The 18,315-nt window shown below is 44.0% G+C and overlaps 1 protein-coding gene across 2 annotated transcripts in view; it reads left to right on the top strand.

Moving 5' to 3' along the window:
• Nucleotides 1-18,315, top strand: part of svild (supervillin d) — a 150,090-nt gene that overhangs the window by 73,936 nt on the left and 57,839 nt on the right. For both annotated transcript variants that reach the window (XM_084165650.1, XM_084165649.1), the window contains 4 exons: nucleotides 2,196-2,310; nucleotides 10,486-10,803; nucleotides 11,236-11,483; nucleotides 11,827-11,956. In XM_084165650.1, the coding sequence (XP_084021776.1) occupies nucleotides 2,196-2,310; nucleotides 10,486-10,803; nucleotides 11,236-11,483; nucleotides 11,827-11,956 (811 nt within the window). The remainder of the gene's footprint in view (nucleotides 1-2,195; nucleotides 2,311-10,485; nucleotides 10,804-11,235; nucleotides 11,484-11,826; nucleotides 11,957-18,315) is intronic.

Here is an 18,315-nt window from a genome sequence, read left to right on the forward strand (position 1 = left end):
TTCTTTCCTTTACACGGATCAGTCGTCCTAGTCCCTTTGCAGAAAAACAGCCCCAAAGCATGATGTTTCCACCCCCATGCTTCACAGTAGGTATGGTGTTCTTTGGATGCAATTCAGCATTCTTTGTCCTCCAAACACGACGAGTTGAGTTTTTACCAAAAAGTTATATTTTGGTTTCATCTGACCATATGACATTCTCTCAATCCTCTTCTGGATCATCCAAATGCACTCTAGCAAACTTCAGACGGGCCTGGACATGTACTGGCTTAAGCAGGGGGACACGTCTATGCACTGCAGGATTTGAGTCCCTGGCGGCGTAGTGTGTTACTGATGGTAGGCTTTGTTACTTTGGTCCTAGCTCTCTGCAGGTCATTCACTAGGTCCCCCCGTGTGGTTCTGGGATTTTTGCTCACCGTTCTTGTGATCATTTTGATCCCACGGGGTGAGATCTTGCGTGGAGCCCCAGATCGAGGGAGATTATCAGTGGTCTTGTATGTCTTCCATTTCCTAATAATTGCTCCCACAGTTGATTTCTTCAAATCAAGCTGCTTACCTATTGCAGATTCAGTCTACCCAGCCTGGTGCAGGTCTACAATTTTGTTTCTGGTGTCCTTTGACAGCTCTTTGGGTCTTGGCCATAGTGGAGTTTGGAGGGTGACTGTTAGAGGTTGTGGACAGGTGTCTTTTATACTGATAACAAGTTCAAACAGGTGCCATTAATACAGGTAATGAGTGGAGGACAGAGGAGCCTCTTAAAGAAGAAGTTACAGTTCTGTGAGAGCCAGAAATCTTGCTTGTTTGTAGGTGACCAAATACTTATTTTCCACCATAATTTGCAAATAAATTCATTAAAAATCCTACAATGTGATTTTCTGGAGAAAAAAAATCTCAATTTGTCTGTCATAGTTGACGTGTACCTATGATGAAAATTACAGGCCTCTCTCATCTTTTTAAGTGGGAGAACTTGCACAATTGGTGGCTGACTAAATACTTTTTTCCCCACTGTATTTCCCTCATTAAAATGCAAATCAATTTATAACATTTTCGACATACGTTTTTCTGGATTTTTGTTGTTGTTATTCTGTCTGTCACTGTTCAAATAAACCTACCATTTAAATTATAGACTGATCATGTCTTTGTCAGTGGGCAAACGTACAAAATCAGCAGGGGATCAAATACTTTTTTCCCTCACTGTAAATGGCTCCTAGCCTCCCACGCATAGGCTTCTTTCTGTCCTTAACACTAAAACTGAAACTAAGTAATATAATATAATACTTTAAATAAATTAAAAAATGTGTAAAGTGGATCTGAAAACTAACTTAAAATAAACTGAATGTCAAATAAAATTCTTAACTAATAGAAATAAAAATGTATGTAAAAACCCAAACTATAATAACAGTGGTGCATGCATGGTGTTTCTGTATAATCAGCTCTAGTATTGTCTGGTTGCAGGTGTCTACCACTGTGTCATGTCCACCTAGTGTGTGTGTGTGTGTGTGTGTGTGTGTGTGTGTGTGTGTGTGGTAGATAAGGAGTGGGTGGTATGTCAACGCGTACCCTCCCCCTACCCTAATGGAATTTGACCCGTTCAACTGATTGTCTTCAGTTTCATTCTGAGACCAGCCACTAATATTATAACTGTCATGAATTTGTGTCTGTGTCAATATTCATTCCTTTATAAATTCCACACATAACCTTGTTGCATTCACTTTCAGTTTATAGGCATGGGACACTTTTTAAGTGTTCTACCCACATTTATGGTGCTAGGAGTTATTTTAAAAAAGGGTTTTCATTTAATTGAATACACATTTTAATGAATATACGTTGGAATTGTGGACAACACAAACGCACTCACTGATTTTATTTTACACAAATTATTTTATCAGAAGCCCTGAATGAGGCCAGTGCCACTATCAAATCAGAAGTCAAGATACATTTAGTGCCCATGATAAACACAAATGACAGCCAGCCAGCCAAGGTGTCATAATAAAGGAGATAGTTGGTGGCAGTAATAAAAGTGCTGGTAGCCTACCTGTATCAATGCCATCCTCAATTGTATTTTTTCTGTCCATCATTGTCCCTCTCCCTACTCATTCTCTCCCTATTTATTTCTCGATCTCTCGCTCGCTCTCTTCCTTTGTCTCTCACTCTGTCTCGCTCTCTTCCTTTGTCTCTCACTCTGTCTTTTTCTGCAGCCCTCCCAAGGAGGAAGAGTCTAAGGGCTCAGAGATGCAGGAGACTACAGACAAGCGCAGGTCGAAGGGGGAGCGCTCCCACACACAACCGGTCACTGAGTTTGAGGTGAAGAGGGTGAGTCTGTTAAAAATGAGGGTGATAGTCTGTTCTATTATAAGAGGAGTGTATTGGTGTATGCATGAGGATGTTACAATCGGATGAGTATGTTCTTAATCAATCTGTAGGGTATGCGTGAGGATTGATTTGTGTGTTACAAAGATGGATCATGCATGTTCATGCTGAAAATACACGTATTGTGGGTGGTAGGTACAGGCCAGGGTAGGCCTATTAGCAATGGAGTCTGCTTTTGAAGATGGGATGAAAAACGTCACACTGTAAATAACCTTTATCAGTGTTGCAATTCAGAAACATTTAGCAACAACATGCATCAACTGCTCAAATTCTTTCAATTTCTCGTTCATTTCTACCTTCTACTCCTATCCTCTATTCCCTCTGTCCTTATTTCTCTCCACCTCCTTTCTTCACTTCCTTTTCCTCATCCCATTCCTCTCTCTCTCTGTCAAATTCAAAATGCTTTAATGGCATGAAGGACAAGGTCAGTGTTGCCAAAGCTAAGTGATACATATTAAAGAATAGTAGCTATTATACTAAAGAAAACAATACTAAAGGAGTATTTCTCTCTAATAAAGCCCTTTTGTGGCGAAAAACTCATTCTGATTGTCTGGGCCTGGCTCTCGAGTGGGTGGGCCTGCCTCCCCAGTCATGTGAACTCCATACTTACTTTTGTGTGTGTGTGTGTGTGTGTGTGTGTGTGTGTGTGTGTGTGTGTGTGTGTGTGTGTGTGTGTGTGTGTGTGTGTATATATATATATATATATATATATATATATATATATATATATATATATATATATATATATACACACACACACAGTGGGAAAAAAATATTTAGTCAGCCACCAATTGTGCAAGTTATCCCACTTAAAAAGATGAGAGAGGCCTGTAGTTTTCATCATAGGTACACGTCAACTATGACAGACAAAATTAGAAAAGAAAATCACATTGTAGGATTTTTTATGAATTTATTTGCAGATTATGGTGGAAAATAAGTATTTGGTCAATAACAGAAGTTTCTCAATACTTTGTTATATACCCTTTGTTGGCAATGACACAGGTCAAACGTTTTCTGTAAGTCTTCACAAGGTTTTCACACACTGTTGCTGGTATTTTGGCCCATTCCTCCATGAAGATCTCCTCTAGAGCAGTGATGTTTTGGCGCTGTCGCTGGGCAACACGGACTTTCAACTCCCTCCAAAGATTTTCTATGGGGTTGAGATCTGGAGACTGGCTAGGCCACTCCAGGACCTTGAAATGCTTCTTACGAAGCCTTACGAAACATCATGCTTTGGGGCTGTTTTTCTGCAAAGGGACCAGGACGACTGATCCGTGTAAAGGAAAGAATGAATGGGGCCATGTATCGTGAGATTTTGAGTGAATACCTCCTTCCATCAGCAAGGGCATTGAAGATGAAACGTGGCTGGGTCTTTCAGCATGACAATGATCCCAAACACACCGCCCGGGCAACGAAGGAGTGGCTTCGTAAGAAGCATTTGAAGGTCCTGGAGTGGCCTAGCCAGTCTCCAGATCTCAACCCCATAGAAAATCTTTGGAGGGAGTTGAAAGTCCGTGTTGCCCAGCGACAGCCCCAAAACATCACTGCTCTAGAGGAGATCTGCATGGAGGAATGGGCCAAAATACCAGCAACAGTGTGTGAAAACCTTGTGAAGACTTACAGAAAATGTTTGACCTGTGTCATTGCCAACAAAGGGTATATAACAAAGTATTGAGAAACTTTTGTTATTGACCAAATACTTATTTTCCACCATAATTTGCAAATAAATTCATAAAAAATCCTACAATGTGATTTTCTGGATTTTTTTTCTCTTTTTGTCTGTCATAGTTGACGTGTACCTATGATGAAAATTACAGGCCTCTCTCATCTTTTTAAGTGGGAGAACTTGCACAATTGGTGGCTGACTAAATACCGTAATTTTCGGACTATAAACCTCGCCTTTTTCCCAATTTTTCGACCCTGCGGCTTATATAACGGTGCAGCTAATCTATGGATTTTTACAGCTAACGGCCACTAGAAGACCTCCTAAATCTATGGATTTTACAGGTTACAGACCACCAACTTTAACTCTATGGGCTCTTTGACCGGTCCGCGCCCCCCACCTTTAAGCGGCGGGCTCCAGCAGGAAAAGCTGGAGGCCGGAAAAGAGTGAGACAGGTAGCGCGCAAAAGTAAAAGTGGAACAGAGAGTGGTACGAGAGACAGAACGAGAGACAGAACGAGAGCAAGACAGACAGACATTACGAGAGCGAGACAGTTTGTGCAAAGGAAGTTTTCATGCACAAACCCTCATTATGGAAAACAAACGTAGAAATGCATATGATGCAGCTTTTAAGTTAAAGGCAGTCAATCTGGCTGTAAAAGGAGGAAATAGAGCTGCTGCACGTAGCCTTGGCATCAATGGGTCAATGGTGAGATGTTGGAGACGCCAGCGGGAAGAACTGTCTCAATGCAAAAAGTCAAAAAAAGCTTTCAGAGGTAATAAAAGCAGATGGCCCGAACTTGAAGACTTTCTTGAAGATTGGGTGAACACACAGAGAGCAGACGGCCGAGGTGTTTCCACCGTGCAGATCCGACTGAAAGCTGAAACAGTCGCCACCGAAATGAAAATTGAAAATTTTCGAAAGGGACTGTCCATCAGGGCGCGGACGACTGTGTGTCAGCAACTCCCTCCCGACTACCAGGAAAAAATAACAAACTTCGGCGAATTCACACAAAGAAAGATAGAGGAATATTCCATCGGACCGGACCAGATCATAAATATGGATGAAGTGCTTTTGACGTTTGACCTGCCTCTCACTAGGACTGTTAACAAGAAAGGTGAATCGTCCATCACGTTGAGAACCACTGGCCACGAGAGAACGAATTTCACTTGTGTTCTTGGCTGCACAGCATCTGGATTAAAGCTTCCGCCAATGGTGATTTTTAAGCGGATTACAATGCCAAAAGAAAAGATCCTGAATGGCATCTCCTTTAAAGTCAACAAGAAAGGGTGGATGATGGAAAGCGTAATGAATGAGTGGCTGAATGAGTGCTATGTCAAGCGCCCTGGAGGATTCTTTCGCCAAAAAAAACTTTGCTCGTTTTGGACAGCATGAGGGCCCATATAACGGATTATGTGAAAGCAGCCATCAAGAGCACAAACTCGATTCCAGCTGTGATTCCTGGGGCACAACGAAGCATCTGCAGCCACTCGACATCAGTGTCAATCGTGCGTTCAAAGTGGCACTACGCGTTCAGTGGGAGGCGTGGATGACTAGCGGCGATAAATCATTCACCAAAACTGGTCGCATGCGAAAAGCAACTTTCGCTCAAGTTTGCGAGTGGATCCTGATAGCGTGGAGGAGTGTCAAAACATCCACGATCATTAACGGGTTCCGAAAGGCTGGACTGCTGCGTGATGAAGAGGAGGACGCCGCCACAGCTGAGGCCCTTCAGAGGCTGTTCGATTCCGACAGTGACGAAGAGGAGTTTGTTGGTTTTGAGAGCGACAACGAAGGAGAGAGGAGAGTGGCTGACGAAGCCACCCTGAGCCTGTTCGTTTCCGACACTGAAGATGAGGACTTTGGTGGTTTTAGTACGCAGGAAGAAGACGGAGATGAGGATTAATGACTTGACTTTTCTGGTTACAGCCGTGTACTGCACCTTAGCCTAAAAGATGAAGACGAGGATTAATGACTTTTCTGGTAGGCTGATTACCGTATATTTTAAGCAGCCGTGTTGCTGCAACTTTAGGCTTACGCGCTTACTGTCGTGTTACAGGCACTTTATTTTGCACTTTAAAAAAACACATTTAATTTAGCCATTGATATTGCCTCGTCAAGCGCTGTAAGCTTTGTTTTTTGGTATGGTACTACTGTAGGCTATAATGTAGATAAATATTCAAAGATGTGCACACTTTTTCAAGGTTTTTCAAAAATAACCAAAGTTAAGTGGTTAAATGATTGTGACGCTATTAACTAATTTTGCTGGGGAACCCCTAGCACTCCCTCAAGGACCACTGGTTGAAAACCACTGCTGTAGATCACTGCCGGTATGTGCGCTGGGAGCGCACCGTTTAAGTTTGAAAGTTGAAAAGTTTGTGTGTCTGAAACGCTATGTGATACAGTACAGTTTACACAGCACAGTATATGTTCTGTAGCTACTATTGCACTAAATGGTAACACTTGAATACGTTATGCAAATATGCAACTTGTTTGTTGAAATGTTAATAAATGGGAGCTTCCTCAAGCAGCCATATCTTTCCCGACAATCCCCTCTGTGCACGAACCCTTACATATGGTAATTAAACATTAAAACACCTGCGGCTTATAGTCCAGTGCGGCTTATATAGGTACATATTTTCAATTTAGCTGCTGCGGCTTATACTCCGGTGCGCCTTATAGTGCGGTAAATACAGTACTTTTTTCCCCCACTGTATTTGGTACAGAAACCTTTGTTTGCAATTACAGAGATCATACGTTTCCTGTAGGTCTTGACCAGGTTTGCACACACTGCAACAGGGATTTTGCCCCACTCCTCCATACAGACCTTCTCCATATCCTTCAGGTTTCGGGGCTGTCGCTGGGCAATACAGACTTTCAGCTCCCTCCAAAGATTTTCTATTGGGTTCAGGTCTGGAGACTGGCTAGGCCACTCCAAGACCTTGAAATGCTTCTTACGGAGCCACTCCTTAGTTGCCCTGGCTGTGTGTTTCGGGTCGTTGTCATGCTGGAAGACCCAGCCACGACCCATCTTCAATGCTCTTACTGAGGGAAGGAGGTTGTTGGCCAAGATCTCGCGATACATGGCCCCATCCATCCTCCCCTCAATACGGTGCAGTCATCCTGTCCCCTTTGCAGAAGAGCATCCCCAAAGAATGATGTTTCCACCTCCATGCTTCACGGTTGGGATGGTGTTATTGGGGTTGTACTCATCCTTCTTCTTCCTCCAAACACGGCGAGTGGAGTTTAGACCAAAAAGCTCTATTTTTGTCTCATCAGACCACATGACCTTCTCCCATTCCTCCTCTGGATCATCCAGATGGTCATTGGCAAACTTCAGATGGGCCTGGACATGCGCTAGCTTGAGCAGGGGGACCTTGCGTGCGCTGCAGGATTTTAATCCATGACGGCGTAGTGTGTTACTAATGGTTTTCTTTGAGACTGTGGTCCCAGCTCTCTTCAGGTCATTGACCAGGTCCTGCCGTGTTGTTCTTGGCTGATCCCTCACCTTCCTCATGATCATTGATGCCCCACGAGGTGAGATCTTGCATGGAGCCCCAGACCGAGGGTGATTGACCGTCATCTTGAACTTCTTCCATTTTCTAATAATTGCGCCAACAGTTGTTGCCTTCTCACCAAGCTGTCCTGTAGCCTATCCCAGCCTTGTGCAGGTCTACAATTTTATCCCTGATGTCCTTACACAGCTCTCTGGTCTTGGCCATTGTGGAGAGGTTGGAGTCTGTTTGATTGAGTGTGTGAACAGGTGTCTTTTATACAGGTAACGAGTTCAAACAGGTGCAGTTAATACAGGTAATGAGTGGAGAACAGGAGGGCTTTTTAAAGAAAAACTAACAGGTCTGTGAGAGCCGGAATTCTTACTGGTTGGTAGGTGATCAAATAATTATGTCATGCAATAAAATGCAAATTAATTACTTAAAAATCATACAATGTGATTTTCTGGATTTTTGTTTTAGATTCCGTCTCTCACAGTTGAAGTGTACCTATGATAAAAATTACAGACCTCTACATGCTTTGTAAGTAGGAAAACCTGCAAAATCGGCAGTGTATCATATACTTGTTCTCCCCACTGTATATATATATATATATATATAAATAAAGGGAACACTTAAACAACACAATGTAACTCCAAGTCAATCACACTTCTGTGAAATCAAACTGTCCACTTAGGAAGCAACACTGATTGACAATAAATTTCACATGCTGTTGTGCAAATGGTAAAGACAACAGGTGGAAATTATAGGCAGTTAGCAAGACACCCCCAATAAAGGACTGGTTTTGCAGGTGGTGACCACAGACCACTTCTCAGTTCCTATGCTTCCTGGCTGATGTTTTGGTAACTTTTGAATGCTGGCGGTGCTTTCACTCTAGTGGTAACATGAGACGGACTCTACAACCCACACAAGTGGCTCAGGTAGTGCAGCTCATCCAGGATGGCACATCAATGCGAGCTGTGGCAAGAAGGTTTGCTGTGTCTGTCAGCGTAGTGTCCAGAGCATGGAGGCGCTACCAGGAGACAGGCCAGTACATCATGAGACATGGAGGAGGCCGTAGGAGGGCAATAACCCAGCAGCAGGACTGCTACCTCCGCCTTTGTGCAAGGAGGAGCAGGAGGAGCACTGCCAGAGCCCTGCAAAATGACCTCAAGCAGGCCACAAATGTGCATGTGTCTGCTCAAACGGTCAGAAACAGACTCCATGAGGGTGGTATGAGGGCCCGACGTCCACAGGTGGGGGTTGTGCTTACAGCCCAACACCGTGCAGGACGTTTGTCAAAATTCCCTGTCTTAGGTCAGTTAGGATCACCACTTTATTTTAAGAATGTGAAATGTCAGACTAATAGTAGAGAGAATGATTTATTTCAGCTTTTATTTCTTTCATCACATTCCCAGTGGGTCAGAAGTTTACATACACTCAATTAGTATTTGATAGCATTGCCTTTAAATTGTTTAACTTGGGTCAAACGTTTCGGGTAGTCTTCCACAAGCTTCCCACAATAAGTTGGGTGAATTTTGGCCCATTCCTCCTTGATTGTAGGCCTCCTTGCTCGCACACACTTTTACAGTTCTGCCCACTAATGTTCTATAGGATTGAGGTCAGGGCTTGTGATGGCCACTCCAATACCTTGACTTTGTTGGCCTTAAGCCATTTTGCCACAACTTTGGAAGTATGCTTGGGGTCATTGTCCATTTGGAAGACCCATTTGCGACCAAGCCTTAACTTCCTGACTGATGTCTTGAGATGTTGCTTCAATATATCCACATAATTTTCCTTCCTCATGATGCCATCTATTTTTTGAAGTGCACCAGTCCCTCCCCCCAATTTCATGACTACCCCATGAAGCTGGTTGAGAGAATGCCAAGAGTGTCATCAAGGCAAAGGGTGGCTACTTTGAAGAATCTAAAATATATTTTGATTTGTTTAACACTTTTTTTTGGGGTTACTACATGATTCCATATGTGTTATTTCATAGTTTTGATGTCTTCGCTATTATTCTACAATGTAGAAAATAGTAAAAATAAAGAAAAACCCTTGAATGAGTAGGTGTGTCCAAACTTTTGACTGGTACTGTAAATTGGCTTAAAAATCTAAGGCAACAACCAACTTGACAGAGCTTGAGGAAATTTAAAAAGAATAATGGGCAAATATTTTTTCAGTCCAGGTGTGCAAAGCTCTAAGAGACTTACCCAGAAAGACTGACAGCTGTAAGCGCTGCCAAACTAACATGGATTGACTCAGGGGCTTGAATAATTATCGAATCAAAAATATATTAGTATTTTATTTTCAATAAAATAAAATACAAGTTCAAATTTTTCTTCCACTTTGACAGAGTATTTTGTGTTGATCCTTGACAATGTATATTTAAACAAATAAATAATAATCTCCCCCCAATTTCTATCTTGTTTCATTGCTGCAACTCCCCAACGCACGCGGGAGGCGAAGGTCGGGTCATGCGTCCTCCGAAACATGACCCGTCAAACCGCACTTCTCAATACCCGCCCGCTTAACCCGGAAGCCAGCTGCACCAATGTGTCGGAGGAAACACTGTTCAACTGAAAACCGAGGTCAGCCTGCAGGCGCCCGGCCCTCCACAAGGAGTCGCTAGAGCGGGATGAGCCAAGTAAACCCTCCCCTAACCCGGACGACGCTGGGCCAATTGTGCACCGCCCTATGGGACTCCTGATCACGGCCGGTTGTGATACAGCCCGGGATCAAACCCGGGTCTGTAGTGACGCCTCTAGCACTGCGATGCAGTGCCTTAGACCGCTGCGCCACTCGGGAGGCCCTTGACAATTGTTTTTACAATAAAATCATGTAAAAAATCTGTTTCTCATTTATTTAGCTTACCATTGCTCACTCTAGATGTTATAAATCCAGTTAAGTTTTCTTAATCATAATTCGATAATTCCCTTTTCCCTTCTTCCTCCCCCCATCCAGCTCTTGTCTTTCAGTTCCCCACAACCCCTCTCCGACCAAACACCATACCCCACAAGCAAGGATGAAGAAGACAATTCCCCTACACCCTCCCAGCCTGTCTTGCTGCAGCGCCAAGACTCGGGCGCCCGCAGCAGCATTAAGGGTATCCTCAAAAAGAGTCGTTCCACTAGTGTCGAGTCAGACTACAGCGAGGGAGGGGCCCCTGAAAGCACCCCCACCACCGGGGTGGTCCGACAAACCAGCGTCACCCTGAGCCACCCCGAGAGCGACGAGGAAGAGGAGGAGGAGAAAGAGGAGGTGGAAGAAGAGGAGGATGAGGTGTGTTTTCTTACCTCTTATTATGTAAAACAGTTTGAGTATCTGAATTTATATACATCTCTATATAATTTCCATTGAACATGCGTTTTAGTCTAGGACTGGGCTCAATCTGTGCCTGGGAAATTGGCCCTATGTAATATAGTCTCCACACTAGTTTCCCACTATGAGCATCTGGAATTGATAAATCGCCCTTAGTCAGTTAAAATTGCAAGATCAAATTGTTCCGATGATAATACCCACCAGAGGGCGAAATCGTCTTGGAAAAGTTGGTTGCAATCAGGACTAAAAGATAACCCCGACATTCACTTTATGGCGCGGTAAACCGGTGACTGATGATGGTTGCAATTAAGATCAGCTGTGCGGGTGATTTTAGCTTGTGTTGATGGTTTAACGAGAGATCAGCCCAATCAATAATGATTGTTATTATTACAGGAAGATGAGACGATAGTGGACGATAGCCCTGACGGAGGGTGTTTCAGTACCCCCCGGATGCAGAGGGGCAATGGGCGTGGTGGTAGCAGTAGTTCAGGGGAGGACCTCCAGAGCCGGACCCCCTCTCCAGACGAGAGCCTGGGGGAGGAAGAGATGGAGAAGATGTCGTCGGTGGACACGGAAGATGGAGAAGATCAGGATGTGGATAGCAGTCTGGACAGCAGTGTGGGGTCATCCCTGAAAGAGAGGTACAGTAGGGGAAGTTTAAATGCATGCACGCACACACGCAGACACTCACATACGTGTTCATTTTGTAGACATCGCCTACCTATCATAAAACAAATGACTGATACAGGTCTGCGCACTTCATACGTAGACATTTAGAGCACACCTACCTACAGTGTCTTTTGTATAAACATACTGTAAAATGCATATTCTATGATATTGTATAAATACAATATGTATACTTACAATTCAGATGGAGTCTTTCACACTTTGTGTGTTACTCTGTTTGAAATATAGCCTATAAATTACATGTGACTGTCTTGGCTAGTAAGGCCTACATTTACTGACCTCCTCTCCTTCTCCCAGGTTGGCTGAGTTGAACAGTGGCGAGGAGGAGTGGAAGGCCAAGCTGAAGAAGCCCAAGGATCTGGTGCAGAAGTCCCTGGCTGACCGTTTCAACCAGCTCCAGGACTCTGGAGATGCCTGGAAGAAGAAGGTAAGCTTGGGCCTCTGTGACTGGAGCTGTTTGTTGGGCTAGGATTGAGGCTCGATTTGGGGATTGACGGAGGGATGGAGAAACTCTGGGTCGGACAAGGTTAATGACTGGAGGCCTCTGAAGCCTGGGCCTCTGGTAGTGATCGCGACCCAGGAAATGTGACCTGTCTGTAAAGACTGAGGCTCGGTCTGGGTTTTGTGGTGGAAATGTGCTGAAAGCTTGTTTTCCTGTGTGTGGTGCAAAGAAGAGTAGGGTGGGGAAGACGAGGAAGACGGGGGGAGTGTAGTAGGGTGGGGAGGAGGATGAGGAAAGGGTAAGTGTGGCTGAGGTGGGGAGGGGGAGTGTGGTGGGATGGGTGGGGAGGAGATGTGATGTGGGGAGGGAGATTTGGGAGTGGCGGGCGTTGATCCCAAATCCAGGGCTTAGCCATGCAGCCTCCCAGAGAGAGAGACACTCGTAAAAATAAAATACCACGCAGCACAGGGTGTTTCCTGTGGCTCTCCTCTCCTCCCACGAGCTGGTCTCTACTTCCTGTTCTCTCTCCCTTTATTTGTCTTTCTCACTTTCTCTCCTACACATACATATACACCCTCTCCCTGTCTCTCACTCATAGAAATAAGAAATGAAAGTTCTCTCTGTACTTTTCTGTGCTACACACACACTCTCTCTATCTCTCACACACATAGAGACAAGTATAATTTCCTGCTCATACTAAAATATGTTCAGTCTCTCCATCCGCTCTCATTCATACACTCTTTTTCCATCTCTCTCTCTTTCACTCACACCAAACTCCCTTACCTAATCAATCTCTCTGTCTCTACCTCCCTCTACATCTCATGTGCACTCTCTCCATTTTGTTTTCCAACTCTAAATGCATCATCATTTTACTCATTAAATGACTTTGTATATGGCACATATTTGTGGAACTCTTCACAAATCCCCAGAACATTCAGTAGGACACTAGAAATTATGTCATCTTTATTCATATGGATGGACCATCTTTCTAGGCTTCAACATGACACACAAGCCTCGATGGGTTTACTGGTTGTGGTGAAGCTTCCATCCAAGAGTAGCCGCCAACTTCCCTATAAATCCACTCTTAGCCTGAAAAGCGCATCTCAAGTGTTCACCGAGAGCGAAAGCATTCTCAACATAAAACCCCGAAACATTCAATTGGGCTCCAGAAATGATGTAATCTTCCTTTATACAGACGGTCCCTTAACTATTTTTATATCAACTTTATTTAACCATGCAGTTCCATTAAGGTCAGAATACCTATTTCCCAAGGGAGACCGGACTGTTAATCCAATTTATGTCTATAATTTGTGGATAAATCCACAGTTAACCTGAAAAGTGCATTTGAGGCATTCACAGACAGCCCAGCAACGTCCCAGGAAAAAATTGGCTGCAAAGCTTCCAATATGCCTGTGGATTCCTTCCTTTAATCCATCTGAGGTCATTACTGGTGAATTGGACTGGAACCCATCATGATGCAGCTGTCAGCACTGCAGAGAGAGAGAGAGGGAGCACACGTTTATAAGGAGGCTAGCTCCCACCAGAGCCAAGGTTTGGAATGTGTATGGCGACCATATTGACACCACAATTAAGAGGTAAGCATGCCAATTAGAATTTGGTGCCAACATGGAGGATAGTTTGACAAATTGTGTGTTAATGGCTCTGGCTCTGGCTCTGGTTTGGTGGTGCTCCTGATATTGGAATGTGGAGGTCTGGAGGGTGCCAGTGTTTCCCCTAATATAGTCGTCCCCCCGTCCCCCCCGCCACCTGAAAGAGTTTGGCTTCCATTGGTATCAATTGATCATTTTGATAACAAATTTGACCCCGAATGAAACAGCATGAAAACTGTCAAGAGAGCTAGGAGGGGGGAAATTAAGTGTATTCAATCAATAATCAATTCAGTCATTATTCCAGATACTGTCATTTTTTACTCTAGGTAGCACCTTTGGTTTTCCAGGCACACGTTTAGGAAAAACAGGAACTCTCCTCTGAGTCACTGTGTAACCGAGCTGGAACAGATGTTGCTCTTTCGTCGTCGTCGTCAGGAGAACGGGGCATGGCACATACACCGCCGCCACCTTCTCTCAGAAGCTACAGATGTTTCCTGTTAGGGCAGCATTTTCCACTCTGGTGTCATTTTTTTATTTGAAATGCTATTGGCTGTCACTTATTAGTGTACTCTACATGCAAAGTTCTAATGTCATTCAGTGGAGTAAGCTTTCGTAGCTAAAATGCTAGTTCTCATATTGAATCCCAATGTGACTTGTTGCTGGGTTAATACTTGACCAGAGCTTTGCAGAATTCAGTGTTCCGAATACTTTTGTGTAGATAAGATGGGTACTCCAGCCTTGCTATGTTCCCCTCTACCTAAAAATAATTTGACCTAAATTGGTGACATTGAAATGTTATGTTAAAGAGGTCCTGGATGTTGATTTTATGGGTGCTTTGCGGTGCCCTGCCTGGAAAATAATCTAGCTAGGGGAAACACTGGCTAATCCTTTTATATTTTTTTACATCAACAAAGACAACAAAGCTTATGAAATTCATTCTCACCTCTCCCAACGTGTAGTAAACCTGTGCAAGTCACGCTCCAACTTTCCCCTCTTGACTCGCCAGTAACTGGAGGTCTGCCTGACATCTGTCGACTAGGCTATAGACGGATTGGTTGTTTAGCAACAAAACTGATGTGTGCACAACTATGGGCAAAACAGATGTGGTTGGCTTAGATTGTTGATAACATGTCAACTATATTTCGTCTCCAATGTTTATTGAAAACATACATTTGCACACTGAGCACTCTCTCTCAAAAACATTGTTACAGTTGTTGGTTAGCTTGCTAGCAAATTGTAGCCATATTAGCATAGACATGGTATCAAGAACAAGATCAAATGAGCTGAAACAAGCCACTTTCGATTCACCACATGGCAGGTTCTTGTCATTGTTGGTAGCTGGCCATCCAGAATCATAATAACACACAGCTTCTACCCCTTTGAAGTGCGTGCATCGTTTTCGTGACGTTGTCTGTCAGCTAACCCATCTATAACAGCCCTAGAGTGAAAAACATAAATGTAATGACATTTAGTACTCACAGGTTGCCTCCAGTGCCATAACAATGAGCTCACCGCAACGATGTAACCCCCCGCCCCCGCCCACTCCCACCTGCCTGGGCTTGGGATTGGTTGATTTGGAGGAACAGTCTTGTCTGTGGAGATCAAAAACTTGCAGGTTGAAAGACGAGGGCCATATGCTAGGTCTGCAAGGGTCGAGTCTGTCTTACAAGTCATCTGTTGTGTGTAGATTCTGTTATATTCGTTGGGAGAACCTGGGTAACCATTTACTTAAAGCCTGCAGGTATTATGCAGTTATAATGCATTGTAGTACTGTCACGCCATACACAACCCTCTTACTCATACTGATCCTGACTAAATACCACACATTTTGAGTCTTGAAATGCTGATACATAGGGACTTAAAATATTATAAGTGTTATTATGAGATTTTATAAAGACATGCATACATACTTATAACAAGTTATAAAGCATTATACCTGCAGGCTTACTAAAGTGTTACCAAAGCCTGCAGGCCTCAATCCCAAATGGGAAAGATGGGCACCATCTAATTTTACATTTTAGTCATTTAGCAGACGCTCTTATCCAGAGCGACTTACATTTAGTGAGTGCATACATTTTCATACTGGCCCCCCGTGGGAATCAAACCCACAATCCTGGCGTTGCAAGCGCCATGCTCTACCAACTGAGCTACACAGGGCCTCATCTAATCAAGTATCCCCCTCTTCTCACTGAATAGGTCCACCTTTTCACCTCCCTCTCTACTTTCCCCTCTCTCTTCCCACATTCCCTCATAGGTTGGGAATGACTCCTGTTGCTTCTCTGCATGGTCTCAAATCCCAATTTCCTCCCAGTCCAGCTGTGGTCTTGCCGGATATTAAGGATGACCCCCCCCCCCCCCCCCCCCCCTCTCCTCTCCTCTCCCCCCTCTCCCCTCTTCCTCCCCTGCTTCCACCTCATGACCTTTTCCTCATCTCTGCATGAGACCCTGCCTTTTCTGTCAACCCTACACACTACTCAGGTGAGTTAGTAGGCGCGTCTGTGTGTGTGTCTAATGTCTCTCTGTGTGTGTGTACACGCCTAGTGGGTGTGTGTGTGCGCGCTTGTATGTACATCTCAATGCCTGTGTGTGTGTTTGTATGGGCACCTCCAATGTGTGTGCGCGTCTAATGTCTCTGTGTGTGTGCGCCTAGTGTGTGTGTGTGTGCGACCGAGCGCTTGTATGTACGTCTGTGTCTGGGTTTGTATGTGCACCTCGTGTGTGTGTGTGTGTGTGTGTGTGTGTGTGTGTGTGTGTGTGTGTGTGTGTGTGTGTAGCGGTGTATAGTAAGTAGGGCGATATGCCCAAAATAGCATATCAAAATATTTTTTTTACTTTTGACTGTATGATGGTATTTGAAGGTATGTTGACAATACGTTTTCAAATTATACAATTTCTAGGGTGGCAACACATACACTACCGTTCAAAAGTTTGGGGTCACTTAGAAATGTCCTTGTTTTCGAAAGAAAAGCTATTTTCTTGTCCATTAAAATAACATCAAATTGATCAGAAATAATGTGTAGACATTGTTAATATTGGAAATACTATTGTAGCTGGAAACGGCTGATTTTTTTATGGAATATCTACATAGCCGTACAGGGGCCCATTATCAGCAACCATCAGTCCTGTGTTCCAATGGCACGTTGTGTTTGCTAATCCAAGTTTATCATTTTAAAAGGCTAATTGATCATTACAAAACCATTTTGCAATTATGTTAGCACAGCTGAAAACAGTTTTTCTGATTAAAGAAGCAGTAAACCTGGCCTTCTTGAGACTAGTTGAGTATCTGGACCATCAGCAATTGTGGGTTCGATTACTGACTCAAAATGGCCAGAAACAAAGAATTTTCTTCTGAAACTCGTCAGTCTATTCTTGTTCTGAGAAATGAAGGCTATTCTATGCGAGAAATTGCCAATAAACTGTGTACTACTCCCTTCACAGAACAGCGCAAACTGGCTCTAACCAGAATAGAAAGAGGAGTGGGAGGCCCCGGTGCACAACTGAGCAAGAGGATAAATACATTAGTGTCTAGCTTCATTAAATAGTACCTGCAAAACACCAGTCTCAACGTCAACAGTGAAGAGGCGACTCCGGGATGCTGACCTTCTAGGCAGAGTTGCAAAGAAAAAGCCATATCTCAGACTGGCCAATAAAAAGAAAATATTAAGATGGGCAAAAGAACACAGACACTGGACAGAGGAAGATTGGAAAAAAGTGTTATGGACAGACTAATTGAAGTTTGAGGTGTTCGGATCACAAAGAAGAACATTTGTGAGACGCAAACTAAATGTAAAGATGCTGGAGGAGTGCTTGATACCATCTGTCAAGCATGGTGGAGGCAATGTGATGGTCTGGGGGTGCTTTGGTGGTGTTAAAGTGGGAGATTTGTATAGGGTAAAAGGGATCTTGAAGAAGGAAGGCTATCACTCCATTTTGCAACGCCATGCCATACCCTGTGGACGGCGCTTGATTGGAGCCAATTTCCTCCTACAACAGGACAATGACCCAAAGCACAGCTCCAAACTATGCAATAACTATTTAGGGAAGAAGCAGTCAGCTGGTATTCTGTCTATAATAGAGTGGCCAGCACAGTCACCGGATCTCAACCCTATTGAGCTGTTGTGGGAGCAGCTTGACCGTATGGTACGTAAGAAGTGCCCATCAAGCCAATCCAACTTGTGGGAGGTGCTTCAGGAAGCATGGGGTGAAATCGTCGTCCAGGGTAGGGGAGGGAATGGCCGGCAGGGATGTAGCTCAGTTGGTAGAGCATGGCGTTTGCAACGCCAGGGTTGTGGGTTCGATTCCCATGGGGGGCCAGTATGAAAAATATAATGTATGCACTCACTAACTGTAAGTCGCTCTGGATAAGAGTGTCTGCTAAATTACTAAAATGTAAAATGTTTCCTGTGGGTCTCAGTCGCTGGGGTCCTGTATGGGCAAGGTATTTGCCCTTACTGATCGACTCCAGAGTTGTGCTGTGGGGCTGGGTTAAGGGGTACTGATGGGTGTGTAGTGTGTATTTTTGCAACCCAAAGCTGGGTTGTGTGGTACTGCAGAGTGTAGTGTGTGTATTTGGGTGTGTTTAACCAACAACGTGCTATGTACGTACCCCTATTTGTGCCCCTATGCAGTGAGTATTTTGTAAGCCAAAGCATGGGCATGGCTTTGTGTGCAGTCAGTGTGTTTATTTTGTATTTGTGTGTATGTAGCCCTTTCCTGCAGTCAAATGACCTCATG

Source organism: Coregonus lavaretus, assembly GCF_964263955.1.
Source record: "Coregonus lavaretus genome assembly, chromosome: 1".
Classification (NCBI taxonomy): Eukaryota; Metazoa; Chordata; class Actinopteri; order Salmoniformes; family Salmonidae; genus Coregonus; species Coregonus lavaretus.